The following is a 15,397-nucleotide window of genomic DNA, read 5'->3' as shown; positions in this document are numbered from 1 at the left end:
TTTACTCTAAATGCCCTTTCATCAAGAAGAAGAATATTATTGAATTATACGCCTAAGATGTTTTCATGAATTCTACTAAAGTTTTAATGAGAGCCTAAGAGACACATGGCTGCCACAAACACAGCTGCCCTGCGTCTCTTTCTCTCCCTCTTCCCCATGATGTTTAGTAAGTAAAATGCATGTTGTGCAAAATCATCATACTTGGGGTTCCCTGTTACACTTCATTGGTTGCCACTCATAAGGTGGCTTCTCATGACATGCAACCAAGCTGAACCACTGGTTCCTGGGGAGTGCATGCTCCTAGAGTGAGTTGCAAGTTCTGTGTGTTTTGTGACATCTGGACCTGGAAATATCAGGTTGTCAATCAGCAGAGGCATAGACAGGTGAAGCTTGAGGAGCAACTCCTTACTTAATTTGTGGGGGCAGGGCAGGGCAGGGGAGAGAAAAACATGTTTTGGAAAAGCACAGGGGCATACCAAGGTTGGAGTTGGCCCGGAGATGAGATTTTTAAATGGGCCCCTTGCTGCCTTCTTCTCCTTCTCCTGGGCCCATGTCTCCACTGCGGAAGAATATTAAGGATGCGTGTAATATAGTGTAGCAGATTGACAGAGGACAGGAGACTACATTTACAAGGTGTAAACAACAGCAGAACCAAATAATACTACAGTATCAGCTTTGTGAAATACAAGAGGGCAATTCATGCTTGCTACCACAAGACCAGGTCTCCTTCCCTTCTGTGGATTCCAAAGGAAGCTTCAATTTTTGTCAGGGCTGTAGCATGGTGGGATTTAAAAACAAAACAAAATACAGGCACACAATATTTTTCATTTGGAAAAGGCAGGTGAAGGGATATCCAGGCAAACCAGTTTTAAATTAGCAAGCAATCAGGAAGAATGCTAGGCTAGCTCCACTTTTCCCTAACCCTCAGGTATTGTGAGCCATTCTGAGAGTAGGGATGTGCAAACTGGTTCGGGGGTTTGGAGTCAAACCAACCCCCCCTGGTTCCATCTGGACTGGTACCGAATGCGCCCCCACCCCTGGCCGGCTCGCAGTTTTTAAATTTTCTAAAAATAAATTAAATTACCTTATGCCCCTTCAGGGAGGCTTCCTATAGGCTGTGGGGTGGGGTGGGGTCCATGAATGTTCCCCTGCCCCCCACCGGCCTCTAAAATCACCGCCATGGCCTGCCAGAGTGTTATTTTTTTGCCTGTTCAGGCCTCCATAAATGGTCATGGTGGCCATTTTAGAGGCTTCCACGCATGCACAAATGGCCTCTGCGAGGCCTGACATGACCCAAGGCCTCACAGAGACCATTTGTGCATGTGCGGCAGCCATTTTTTTGGTGGCTATTTTTTTAATTTAAAAAAATGGCTGCCACACATGCACAAATGGTCCCTGTGAGGCCCTGGGCCATGTCAGGCCTCGCAGAGGCCATTTGCCCATGTGTGGCATGGCCCTGGGCCATGCCAGGCCTCACAGAGGCCATTTGCCCATGTGTGGCGGCCTCCCAAATGGCCACCATGCTGATTTATGGAGGCCTGAACGGGCCAAAAAATAACACTCCGGTGGGCTGCAGTGGTGATTTTAGAGGCTGGCGGGGGGGGGGGGGCAGGGGAACATTCGTGAACCACTATGCCCCGCAGCCTATAGGAAGCACCCCAAAGGGGCAGAAGATAATTAAATTTACTTTAATTTTTTTAAAAAATTGTGAACCCCCCCTCCCCAGATCAGACTGGACTGGGGGGTGTTCAAAGAGTGCTGGACCAAACTGGCCTGGTCAGGTTCGAGTCTGGTCCGAACTCGAACCGAACCGGCCCAGCTGGTTCCATGCACACCCCTATCTGGCAGCAAGGAACATTTTTTTGAGAACTTGTTTGGTTGAAAAACAATTGGATATATTTCCAACAACCACGGCACCATCAAAGAACCAATCAATAAACCCCCTGCCACCACCCACTCGTTCCTTTCCACAGAGAGGAAAATGACTCATTGCAAGTTCCAAGGGGGAAAAGATCACTTCAAATGGGTCATCAGGACTTAGAGGGAAGAACCCAATCATTTAAAATCATTTTTTAAAAGTTTAAAATAGCTCAGGCACAAACAAGGGCTTGTGGGGGAAACACATAAAGAAACAAGGAAGGCTTTCAATTGGGGATAGAATCTCTCTCTCTCTCTCTCTCTCTCACACACACACACACGCCATAAATGTGGGAAGCAGGAGTAAAAAAATCATACACACAAAACACACAGATAAGAGTTGTTTGTTTGACTTTCCTTTCCACTTGAACAGCTTGCTAGCTCCCAGTTCCAGCTCCATCCTTAGTTAACTACACTCAGTTACTGAGCAGGGGAGGAGCTCAAGATGAGGAGGACCAACAGCAGCTGCTGGGGAAAGAAACAGCTGCTATAAGCCTTCCCTTTCTCTGCTGCTGCAGCTGCTCTTCTCCGCTTTGACTGACAAAAGGGAAATCGGGAGTCACAGAGAACCTGCTTGCGGGGACTGCAGTTCACACTCCTGGCTAAGGGACTGGAGAGAGGAGAAGGACTGGCCTTGGAGGCCCCTCAGAGGCTGTGGGACAAGAGTCTTATTAACAGTATGCCCCTGGAAAAGCACTGTTTACCTGTTGGGGGAGGGGAAAACATTTTGGCTAGAGAAGAAAAAGATTTTGGTATAGGAAAAGAAGATAGTTCTGCACTTAAATGGAAAAATTGTCTACTCTCTAGGATCTCTGGAGCATGCTGGGAAATGTAGTCCCAAAATGCTCTGTAGGCCCAAGGGTTGAGTACAAGGGTATCTACAGTGGGGGTGGAGCACTTGCCCTGCAGGAACTCTGAATTTAGTTACACATTTAAGTTCTGTCCCACCCACTTCTAGTTTGCAAGGCACCTAGATAGAGATCTCTGAGACCATCATAACAAAGAGAATAGTAGTGGATTTCCAGGCTGAAAAACCCATCCACAGGCCTAGAATGTGTGATCTGGCCTGTGCCAGCAGCTACAGCTGTGTGAGAATGCTGCTTGTTCCATGTGCTCTAACACTGCTTCTGTTTCCCCCCGGTAAATTCCACAAGATCTGGATACTCATAGATGGAAATAAGCTTGCATAATCCTTCTTAAGTGTGATAGTCTGCAGCTAAGCTTCAGTTTCCCCTTTATGGCTCAGTAGCCCAGTTTCTACCTCCATTAGACCTCAAAGCCTTGACCTCAAGTGTTCCCATTCTGTCAGCCTTGGCTTGGGTCTCCCCCACCCCGGCTTTTCTGGCTCCAGGCTTTCCTCTATCCCCAAACAGAGCTGAAAGGAAAAGCAGCACAACAGTCTGCCAGCCCCACATTTGATCTCTCCTTTATAGACTAGCACAACCAGCAGGCACTGTTCCCTCTAAGGTATGCACGTGAATGCGTACACACAAATTCCCAGGCCTCTGCGCAGCAGTTCCTGTTGGGCACACAGTCTCTGCTGTACCATCCACCACCACCCAACTGCCCAGCACCCCATTTCCCCCTCTCCTCACCTGGGCCACCGCCGCCACCTCTTCCCACCCCCAACCCCAGCTTGGCACAGTGGGCTTTGCCCCCCTTTTTAACCTCTGAAAGTCCACCACTGTGCAGTACGACCTGATGGGGGGCAGTGAGCTCCTTCCACCTCCCCTCCTCTCAATTGACTGCACGGGCTCTGCTATGTTTGCAGCCCATTTCCAAATATGTTAAATAAATAAATACTTCTATACTAAAACTATAATTTTTCAAATTTTTTCCATGAATAGCATGAATAGGATTGAATAGCAACAAATTGAAAATATTCTAACTAAATTAAAACGACATGGCATTTTTGGTAAATATTTCCCTTCCAATAAAAACTAGGCCATCAGAGCTGAAGATGAGAGTCATTAAGTTTGGCAAGTGGGGTGTGTGTGGAGTTCAGTAAAATGAGGGTGAGAATTCCTCAAGTGCTTGGGGGAATCTACACCCCTGCTGAACACCCCTTCCCCCTGTCATCCAACATCTGCCACCTAACATCTACCCACTTCAAATCCTGATTACAGATGCCGGGTGGCGGATGAAAATACAGCTTGGCAACCCAACATTTCTAGTTCAGACATCATAAAATGAGCAGAATTTGTGGCTTGCACTGGTAACAGGTGGTTCAGCTTGGTGTGTGTTGTATGAAGCCACCAGGAGCATGGGATGCTCAATGTGATATCACATCACATGCTCCCAGCCTCCCAATGCCCTTTAATCTGAAATGTGAAAGGGTGGGAGCGAGGGAGAGCTACTTCAAATCAGATGTATGTTCTAATCAAAGTTACATTTCCCCCCATCCTGTTTGTAGAGAAGTGTGCTGTATCCATGCTAGCCTGTTTGTTCATGACTCATGAAGACTAACCTCTTTTAGTCTTCTAAAAGAGCTCTCCTAACCCCATTTTCCTGATTGTCTACCAGCCCTGGCACAAGTAGCCAGGGCTAGCAGACTGTGGGGCTCCTAGTTGGCTTTGGGGCAGGGAGGGGGGATTCCCATAATGTAACGCCCACTCACACGGTGCATTATGGGAGTTTGGGGGGGCGGCGGTGTGAAACGTCCCGGCACCCGGACCGTCCATGCTGACAGTAGCCAGCAATTGTCTGGGCAGGCGATTCACCCACAAAAGAAGGAGCCCACAATTATCTGTGGGGAGGTAAGCTTTTAAAGGCTTCCTCCCTGCTAGCCCTGTTGCCTTTTCTCACTGATCATGAGACAGGGCTCATTACTTCATTAAATAAATATTCTCTGTCCTGGAGAGAGGGAGAGTGGGTGGGGGAGAGAGAGATCACAAACTGGAATTTTAATTAGGGACAGTGGTGGGATGAGGTGCAGATTGCACTAGCTGTTCTGAGGATATGTCCCAGAATAATTAAAAAAAAAAAAATCTGATGATCACAAACTCTTGTGGAACTTTCCATGCTTCCTTGAGAACACTGTCTTGCTTTTTAATTACAGATGCAGGAAGAACAAATACTAAACTTACATTGGCTATAGTGTAGAGTTTAAAGGGTCTCTCTTTTCTGCTTTGTATCCAGCATTATCAACATTCACACATGCACACAAATAGCACAGGTGAGGCTCAAAGGCACTTTTATTGTCATTTGTGAAAATTCTCCAAGTGTAGTAGCTAATGAGAGGCAGCTAAGAGCTTTAGGGCTGAGTGTTGATTGAATAGTTTAAGTATTATATACTCACAATTAAATAAAAAAAGTAACCACCTCCTTTTGTTGTTTTTAAGTCTTATTTTTTAAAACAAAGATACAGAAAAGTGAACATGTGATATTTCCTGTATGGATATTTTCCATCGTATTCTGAATTATGCTCTGCATCTTTAAGATTTTCATATATTGAAGGTGTGCTTGTTTTCTAAGTATCAGAAGTCATGTTGCACAAAAGCTTTCCTGAAAGTTTAAGTAATGTATCTAAAGCTTTTGCTACATCAAGTTTTTGCATCATTAAAGCTATCGGTTAGAATGGATGTTTGTCCAATTCCTTATTGGCGAGGCAGTTCAGTAGATCATGGATATCTTCCTTGGTCTAGCTGGTTTCTGTAAAATTTTGCTAAACTAGGGGTAGTTACTATTTAAACTAATTGAATATTGCCAACATTATGGGTACCTTTATAGCACTCTGGACTCTGGATGTCCATTTCTGTTCCATTATCCTTGTTGCGCAAGCTGAATGAGAGTGCAAGGGACTGAGCAACTTCCTTGAGCATCTGTTCATCTATGGAGAGTCAGGGAAATGCCTCCACTATAAATAGTGGTGACTATAATGGGCAGATATCCAATATGCTACACTAACAGTTCCAGAATTCGTTAGCATAAATCCATGAATATGTGGAATAAAATGTGCTTATTGAGAAATGGCAAATTTAACTTGAGCGCTTTATTTTGGTTGCAAAATCCATTTGGAATGGGGCAAGATGCAGCCTTAGAATGGCTTTATTTCAATATTTTGTATGTGGATTATGAGTGGACAGTTCAGGGATGTGTGGCACTGGAAGGTACAATTGTATGAAAAACCCCACGTCCTGGACACCTGAGATATGGTAATAATAAGCCCAAATAACAGGCAGCAATGATATTTTGTAATGCTTTTAGAGACATGTTGAATCCATGGGAAATAATTGTGGTGTGCAAAGTCAAGGCCGTGGAGTGGAATCAGGAATATTAATTATTTTATGAAATAGATACTATGTACAGAGAGGCAAGTGCAGATGGCTTTTCAGTGCTCTTGCTGCTGGCTGTTTGTTATCCCCACTTCCACTCCAAGACTAGAATACAAGTAACTAAAGCCCCATTCAAAAACTGGCCTGGATCAAGGAATGGATTAACCAAAAACACCATAAGCAGCAATATGGTTGGTGAAACGATGGGCTGTGCAGGGTTCTGCCTTGGAAAGCAAAGGCCATACATGCTATTCTGATGCTAGCACTTGCACTTTTCAGCCTCAAAAGTCCAGGTTCTGGCCTGACAGGAACTCATAAGAGTGCTACTTTAGAAATGTGTTTGTCAGAGGATAGGACCAAAAACTCAGCATTGGGAGAGGATCAGGATAGCACTGGATTGCACATGTTTGGCAGTGCTAAATAATCCTAATGAGGGGCAACAGAATGGTGGTGGAGTTACAGGCTGGCATAATGCAACATGGCTAACTGTCAAGCATCATGATACCTTGTTCTTATTCTTATCTTGTGACTCAGGACACTGCAAGTGGCAGGCAGTTTAAATATGGATGGTAGAAGAAATTTAGCAGCTTTACAGCCTAATTTTAAACATGTTTGCTCAGTCAGAAATAAGCCCCACTGAGTTCAATGAGGCTTTCACCTTGTAAGTGTGCTTAGGAGTGTAGTCTTAATCAGGCGTGGTTGGACTGAAATGAGAGAATGTGATGAATGTATTTATAATTCCTGTTCCTTTGATGTGATATTATGATTTTTAAAAATCAAATTAAAAAATATGACAAATATAAAATTAAAAATTGGCAGGAATATCTTGATATTTTATGTAAACTCTTTTGGGCCGTTTGCTTGAAAATGGAATAGAAATGCCAATAAGTAAATAACAGCATATGTGATTGTATCATATGCCCAATACCACCAGAGCCGGTCTCCCTGAATGGCATGACTGTAACTTCTGCCGGATTGCTGCTTTGGTGGTAACATACATATTGGAGAGCATGTGGGGAGGGACATGGGACCCAAGAATGCCCCACATGAATGCTGCCCATCTCTGGAGGCTGGTGAGACTGTTGTGGGGATTTATCATGTCAGTCCTCCCCATTGCATGTATTACTCACCGGAGCAATGTGGAAAGCAGCAACCACTCTATTCAGGTCAAATAAGAACATGTACATGTAATCTTCTTTGTGGGAAGGAAAGACGAGGGGAGACTTTTCTTATGACCTGCTACTGATTCTTCGTGATGCTGCAGAAGCAGAGCAGCAGGCTCCCACCTCTTAAAAGTTGTGTGTAGCATCCAGTTGGTTCAGGAATAAGAGGTCGACAGTAGGCCTGGGCTTTTGTTGTTGTCCTTGTTCATCCCCCCCACCCCTTTCTTTTTTGCTTTCCACATAGGGAGGAAGAAGGAGAAAGTGTAATTGCTGTTAGGCCAATGGAGCAGACAAACCAAATGAAAGCCATCAGACAGTTCTGCAGTATGCACACTCAGCCACACACTAAACTGCACTTAACACAGGCTGGGACTTTTTAGTGGGTCAAGAAATTGACAGAGAGATAACAGTAGAACCAAGAATGGTTTACAGAGGAAGAGGGGGTGGGGACTTGGACACGGAAGGAAATGAAGAGCAACAAGTGTGAGTGCAAGTGGGAATAAAACAGAGAGGGGTGGGTTGGTCTTCCTTTTTTCTTTACTTCTTTCTAAATGTGAACATACATGTAAGCACAGTGAACAGTAAGGCCACTCTGGCAGCTTCTTCAGTGGATTCAGTTCAAACTAACCTTTTTCGCTCGAGGACTGAACTTTTTTTGGGTGGGGGGGGGGCAATTCTGCAAATTTCAAGCAGAAGCCAGCTGTACATTGTGCAGGTTGGCTAGCTCCTATGATGTCCCCATTCTTGAAGTGTGTCTGTGTGTTTTACCCTGAAAAGGTTTCATTTTTAAATTACTAAAGGAATGAATGAATACATGCATGAACATTCTTGTGGTGTTCTAAACAAATAAATAAAATATAGACACCTTGCCTGAAGCATGGGAGAAAGGGGAGGCAAGAATAACAACTGAGCCCATGCTGTCTGCTGTCCACTGGTATTTCAGATGCAAAGCTGGAATGAAACTCAGACTCTCACTACAGCTTGAACATTAGATGTGAGCTATCTTTTTCATATTATATTTCTCTGCTTTCATATTTATTTTCACTACGGCAGGCACATTTTAACATAAAAATTATCAACCTAGTTTCCAATGTCATGTAGTAATTATTGTTCAGGGGGATAATAGAACAGATAATGGAATGCAAGATCTGTTGGCGTAGGTGTGTGCAGTGTTCCCTCTAATTTTTTAATCTGTGTGCGGAATAAGTTTTGTTTTGGATGGCAGAATCAAGGCAGTGTGAGCGCATGTGCATTCAAAGTGGCACCTTCGTGCAGGGATGTAGCTATAATTGAGCGGATGGGTTCAAAGAACCTGGGTCCCCCAGCTCCTGAGGGACCCCCAGCTCCATCCCTCCCTATTTTCTTCATTATCTCCCTCACTCTATAGGGCCACAGGGGAGAGGGGCGAACACAGGCCCCCTCTCCCCTTGCTACGCCCCTGCCTGAGCGGGATCTAAAATTAACTGAGAAGCCACCAAAAGCATGTGAGCATGCCCACATGTACATGCCAAAACTCTTCATCAGGCACATACATTGTATATAGCTCTTAAATAGCATATACATTGTAGATGCAAATAGATTTAGAAATATATTAAGTGTTAGTAAGTTTATTGTTCTAACCACAGGTCATTACACACATATTAGAACATATTAGAAAATCCCAAATTTCTTTCTGAGCTGCTTTCCATGTAGGCAGCTTCACACATACTGGTGGCAAGAAAGTAGGAGGGAACAGCTGGTTCCTGGCAAGTGCAGGCACCTATACTTCTCCCCCTTTCAGACTCCCCCTGTCTGGACCTGGAAATGAATGCCGGGTCCCCTCTGCCACCCGACATCTGCCACCCAGCTTCAAATGTAGATTACAAACGTCAGGTGGCAGAGAAGACCCAGCACTGGCAACCCGACATTTCTGGGTCCAGATGGCACAGAAAGGGGAGGAAGTTCCGGCTAGTGCTGGGAGTGTGCATTTGCCAGGAACTGGTGGCTCCCTTCTGCTTACTTGCCACTGTTACGTGTGAAGCCAACCTATGTGGTGAGGTAAATTTGTATAGTAAAGGGGCATTAGGTGTGTAGGTACCAATTACTTAGAGATAAGTGAGCAAACTTGTAACTGGAGTTTCTTGCCTTTCTAAAAGGCATTTCTAAAATTAATGTGCAAAGACACTGAGGGGATTCATCTCCTCCTCCCTCTCATGCTGACAGTATCAGGCAACATACTCCCATGTTGACAGTATTCTGCACAAATGCTGGTAAGTATTTGGAGCAGGCAGGCAGAGTGTTAGCATGGTTGTCCTGACAAGTTTTCCAGACTGTGAAAGTCTAGCTGCTCTGGGAGCTTAATAGCAGGCGATGATACAGGATTGACTCTCTGCAATTACCTGTTTCTCAGGACCAGGAGGATTTGAAGTTGTGCCTGAAGCCTTCTCTTCCTACAAGTGACCCCCACTGGTGCAGGTAGTAGGCTTGTGCAAAGTCGGATTGGAAATGTCAGAATTCATCTGAGATCTGCAAAATTGGTAAAAACCTGACATTTTGGATATGACATTGACTTTCCAATATAGGATCAGAAATATCTGATATGGTGTTGGAAAGCTGGAATTCATGTCAGAAAAAATTTGGAGGAAACAACCATTGTAAAGCCTTCAAAAAATGAGATTTCCCCCCATAGGTGTCAGTGGGGAGAAAAACTAAAAATCTCTAAAAATCACCTGTTGGTCCTTGAAAGCCTTGAAACTTGTCACACATGTGGGGAAGGAGAATAGAGCCGCCTGTGGTAAACCTGAAGAGAATTGGTTAATTACCTAACTTTTTGTGATTTTTTTGTTTTAAAAATGGCTAAAAATGGTGAAATCTGGCTTGTTTCTAGCCACAACTTCACAAAAATTTCTGAAACTGAAGACCCTCATTGGACCATCATCCCACCAGCATTTGGAGGAATTTTTTCATTACCCTTATGAAAAGGGGTAACAGCATGCCCTCTTTGCCCCCTTTTTATATTTCTGGAATGGGTGGGCATACAGTTATGAAATCTGGCACATATAAAGTCCACATTGGCAGGACTCATTGTTTTTCAAAACTATGGGTCACTGCTCTGATTTCTGGTGGGGGGAAAATTAAAATGGTTAAATTCTGGCTCGTTTCAAGCCAGAATTTTACAGAAAGAGTAGTAATATCGAACCCAATATCCAAAATGCCCAGGGGCAAAGAATCTACTTCAGAAATTTTCAGAATTGGATCAGGCCGGATTCGGATTGGATCCAACTTTTTCAAGTGCACACAGGCCTAGCGGGTAGTAGGGAATTCATTCCAGATTTGCAAACCCTGGGTTGACTGACAGATAGGAATAGTTTGCATTTTCCATAGTATAGTGTGTAGATATGCTAACCTGTTTTTATCTTGCTCCCCACTTTTCAGTGATTGGGTTGTATACCACAGTGGAGGAAGAGGAGGAGGAGGAAGGATTCTATTTCCTACCCCTGTCCTGTACTTCCCTTCTGATCTTATCTGGACTGTCAATAATGTCTTCAGTGAACTACCCTCCCTCCACACCCAGTCTTTGATGTTTAAAGAAAACTGCATATGTGTATCTGTGTGCTCTATCAGAGACCTAGAATCAGTAACAGAAGTGATGTGTATACAAAAGCCATGAATACATTTCCATTTTAACAGGAGTGCTTTGAAACTCCTACACAGCCTGAAGTTTTTGTGATGCTATCAGAAGGAATGGCTCAATTCTCAAACTTGTATCTTGCTAGGCTGAGGCAATGAGAAATAGAGTTTGTTCTTTAAAATGCATCCAACAATGTTTTCAAGTCTTCAAGTCATGGCGCCGTAATCTGTCACTGGCTTGGGGTTTAAAACAGGACAAAATTTTGGCTCTCAAGCTTCTCGTTGCATCTGACCAATGTGAGGAGGGGGAGACAAAGTAACTATCTGTAGGTTTCCTACTCCCCTGTATGTTGAGTCTTAAGCTTTTTTGCGCTTTTCTGCACATGAGTTTATTTGTGCTGATCCTATTTATTTTATTGCCAGGCAACACCAACAGCATCTTTGCACTGGACTACATCAGTGGTGCTTTAACTCTGAATGGGCCACTAGACCGAGAAAATCCTTTCTATAGTGCTGGATTCATTCTTACAGTGAAGGTGAGAGAGTTAGAGACTGGCTTTATTGGAGCAAGTGTCTGGAATATCTCAAGGGAGAAGAAGGGCATGTCAGCTGCTGCAGCAAGAGCTATAATGGGATTTCATGTGAAGCTGAACCTGACTATATTTTTGAAATTTGGAATTTGAAATGCAATCTCTGTGTGCAAATTTGAGAATTGGCAAAAATTTCCACACACACCCCTGAATTTGTTTAGTATATTGAGGTGCCTAGGAATAAATCACACCAGAATCATTAACTTATTTTTCCCCTGCCAAGGATTATGGGTATGTGTAGGTAAATCACATATTGTATTCTGACACAATGATGGAATCTGAGAAACTGAGTGAGAATAAGCTTACCGTATTTAATTTTTGACCATATGTTACAGCTGATAGGAGCTTGATAACAAATTATTTCAAGTAGATTGTGGCAGTCTTCCTGTCTGACTCAAAGTGTTTGGACACTGAAGCATACAATATGGAGGAAAGCTAGCTCCAGTTTTTCATTTTCCATATGTCCCACTTGTAGAGTTGGAGTACTGGTAGGAGGGTGCATGAACCGCGGTTCAAGCAGTGGTTCAACATCAAACCAGTTCAGACAAGGTCCGAACTGGTTCAGCACCACAGGGAGAGGAGTGGTGAACAGGAGCTTTAAGAAAAAGGAGAGCATAGTGTTGCTAATCAAGCAAAGAGTGCCCACGCATGCGCGGATGCCATGTGTACACTGGCACCACGTGGGGGTACTTGGGCCGAGTGCTGCCCCAGGAGAAAGCTTTGTGGGGCGGCAGAGTGCAGGTAAGGACGTGTTCTCCTCTTTCTTAAAGCTCCCACTCCCCGCTCCCCTCCTCGCAGTGGGGAACCAGTGCTCAAACTGTAGTTCATTCACGCCTTTAATCACTGGCATAATGTCTTCACGTGCAATAAATAAATTGGCATGATGTCAGTAGCCACCACATGAAGGTGGTGATTCCAATGGTTAATATTTCAAGACTCCATCATGAGGTATATTTTATGCTTAAAATAAATTGTTTGGCTTTTGAGAAATGCTTTAATACCCAGACAACAAGCATTTTGTTAAAGCATTTTGAGCAATGCTTTAACAATGCCCAGGCAAGTGAGCAATGCTCCCTTTCTTCACATTACCAAACAGACAACTCAACTAGATGCACAATAATGAGGCTATTCACACGAGCATGCAAAATAGGGCAAAGGGAGCCCAGCCCTTTTTTGCATGCTTGTGTGAACCACCAGGATTGCGCCTGATCCCGGTGGCTACATTGCAGCAAACCTGCCTATGAAGCCTCCTGCTAAAATGAGGTTAAGGGAGTGAGTGCTCCCTTAACTTCATTTTTTTGGTCGTGTGTCAGCCATGGATGGCACACTCAGGGGGAGGAGGGATCCCAGTAATGCAGCATGCACTCATGTGGTGCATTATTTGGGCTCTGGGGGCGTGGTAACACATGGCGGCACATCCTGGCACCCTGACCCCGGAAGCTGCAGCAGGTGTCACTGCTTGTCTGAGTGGGCAATCCGCCCACCCATGGACTGACAACATCATCTGCAGGGAAGGTAAGCTTAACCCTTCTTCCCCGCAGACAACCCATGAGCTCTTCTCATGGATTGTGAGAGGAGCTCTTATGTCCTTTTGCATGACATGAGCCCCAAATGGCTAGGATCATGCGCTAAGGAGGGAGAAGATTAAATTGTGGCAGAGGAGGAACATAAAGGGGTAACCCTGCAGCTGTGAACAACCATGAGAAGGGATACCTTTAGGGAAGCATTTTTCACCCATCAAAATTTCATTTTTTGCCTCAGGTATTTACAAGCAATAATTACCTCAGCCCTAGTTTCTCATGCAGAATCCCTTTTCTTATCACTTGAGAGAGATTCTTCTGTGAAGAATCTCTTTAACTTCCTCGTGTCTCTCTTCACTTCTTCCATGTAGCAGCAGACAACCAGAGAAAGAGGACAAGATCTCTTGTTGCATTTTGAACTAGCTTACAAACTCACACTGAGTTTATTCACCAGAGGTGAAGTCAGCATTTCCCCCCATTTAAAAATAGATTCTGCCTCCAGTTAGATTTTTCTTTAACTAAAAAGAAAACAGACCAAGGGAAAGAAGCAGGATTTCAAGGGATACCGATAATAGCATATTGACCAAGTAGAATTCCACTGAATAACCCTCAGCAGAGGTCAAGTGGAGTAATTGCATGCCACTTTCCCTCCCTGACAAAGTACTGCCCTTCTAGGCAGCAACAAGGCGATCAGTACTCCTCTGGAAACTGCCTGCCACCCTCCCAATCAATGACCCCTTTTAACATATGCCTTTTCTTCCCCTCCCTGCCCCCCTCAAGCCCAGTGGAATCCATACTACTAAATATGTTTCCAACCAACTTCTTGGCTTGGTATTGATTTTAATTAAAGAGCTGTGATTGGAGATGTTTCAGAAGAGGGGAGGAAGACATTCTTAGATGGTGGAATATGATGCTCCAAGGCATTTGTTTGCCAAGCTGTTTTGCCCCTCCTCATTGTAATCCTTGTGCGACTTAGCATGGACATGCTTGTGCCTGAAAGGTCTGCTGAGCACCAACAGTTAGACTTGCCATAGAGATAGCCAAAGGTTTTCTTCAATATTGTAAAGGCAGCTCTGCTGTTTAGTTCTAGCAGACAAGCTCCATTCAGCAGATTTCTTCAAGAATCTCTGTTGTGGCCCAACTTGCTATATCCATGGCACAGCCCAACTTGCTATGCAGTAATATCCAGTGGGTGAAGTTCTCAGATTTTCTCACAGCTAATAACATCATGTAAAGAGAAGAGAGAGATGCGTAAGTGTTGAAAATAAGATCCAAGAACAGAATCTCAAACTGCTTTCTAAAGATTACTGAAGAACTGTATATATAACCTTCTTTCCAACATGTTTATATTTGCTGCCGGTCGAGTCTGTTGAAATCTGAAAACATTGTGTGGAGTGGCTTATGTTATATATTCCTCATATTCCACTTACCTCCTATTGCATCACCGCCCTGTAATCTGCATTATACAGATGCTCCAATCTGGGATTTTTGAGTTGGCTAGGGCAATATAACTGCCACAGTACATACAGCACAGGCAGATAGGAGTCACACGATCCCCCTAGGCAGCCAGGGAAGCATTCCCTCTCTTTGCTCACTGTGTTGCAGCTGTTCATTGCCCAGACTTACAGGGGTAGCTCTGGAAGACAGGGAATGTATGATGCACTCCTTTAACTCACACAATGGGCAAAGAATTTATCCTTGTTCAAATTTTGCCCCCTCCCTCCCCACAAGCATCACTAAAAGTAGGGCTGTTTTGCAGGTCATAAACAGGGGCTGTGCATTAGGAGTGGGAATTTCAGCTTAGCCCTATTAGAAACTATTCAGTACCCCAACTATAGTGGTAAGAAAGCACCACTACTCAACCTTCTCACCCTTCCACCCCCACCCTACCATCTTTCTACTCCAATCATTTCTAGCAAGCAAGGTGTTGAGTTAAAGAGGAATAAGATGAAAGTGGGGGGAGGGTGGATAGAAATGTAAGTAATGATACCTCTGGGATTCATAGGCTCGCATAATAATAGGGTGTACCAGTAGCACATGTAATGAACATTCTTCATTGTTCAATCACTCAAAGAGGAGTCCCTTTCAGGTGTGGCGGCCATTTTGGATGCCACTACATCTGCGCAATTGGCCTCTCAGAGGCCAATTGTGCAGCCTTGGCAGCATCCAAAATGGCCGCCACACCAAAGTGTGAAGGCCCGAACTGGCCGAAAAACCGGCCGAACACACTGCCGGCGGTGATAACGGAGGCTGGGGTGGGAGGTGGAACCTCCACAGACACCTCACCACCACCCGAAGGAACATCCCTGAAGGGGATACGGTGA

At 44.4% G+C, this 15,397-nt stretch overlaps 1 protein-coding gene across 6 annotated transcripts in view; it reads left to right on the top strand.

The window, feature by feature from the left end:
- CDH23 (cadherin related 23) overlaps positions 1-15,397 on the top strand; it is an 846,530-nt gene that overhangs the window by 369,998 nt on the left and 461,135 nt on the right. For 4 of the 6 annotated variants that reach the window (XR_008320257.1, XM_053312564.1, XM_053312546.1 and 1 more), the window contains one exon: positions 11,387-11,499. Coding sequence is in view for 3 of the 6 variants with exons in the window: in XM_053312564.1 (XP_053168539.1) it covers positions 11,387-11,499 (113 nt within the window). In the remaining 3 variants the exon portion in view is untranslated. Of the gene's footprint in view, positions 1-5,025; positions 5,093-9,816; positions 9,871-11,386; positions 11,500-15,397 lie in introns of those variants that run through there. The other 2 variants (XM_053312547.1, XM_053312555.1) reach the window with 2 other exon arrangements.

This window comes from Hemicordylus capensis, chromosome 3 (genome assembly GCF_027244095.1).
Source record: "Hemicordylus capensis ecotype Gifberg chromosome 3, rHemCap1.1.pri, whole genome shotgun sequence".
In the NCBI taxonomy this organism is placed as follows: domain Eukaryota; kingdom Metazoa; phylum Chordata; class Lepidosauria; order Squamata; family Cordylidae; genus Hemicordylus; species Hemicordylus capensis.
The sequence above is the reverse complement of the archived record's forward strand: the minus strand, read 5'-3'. Positions and strand labels throughout refer to the sequence as shown.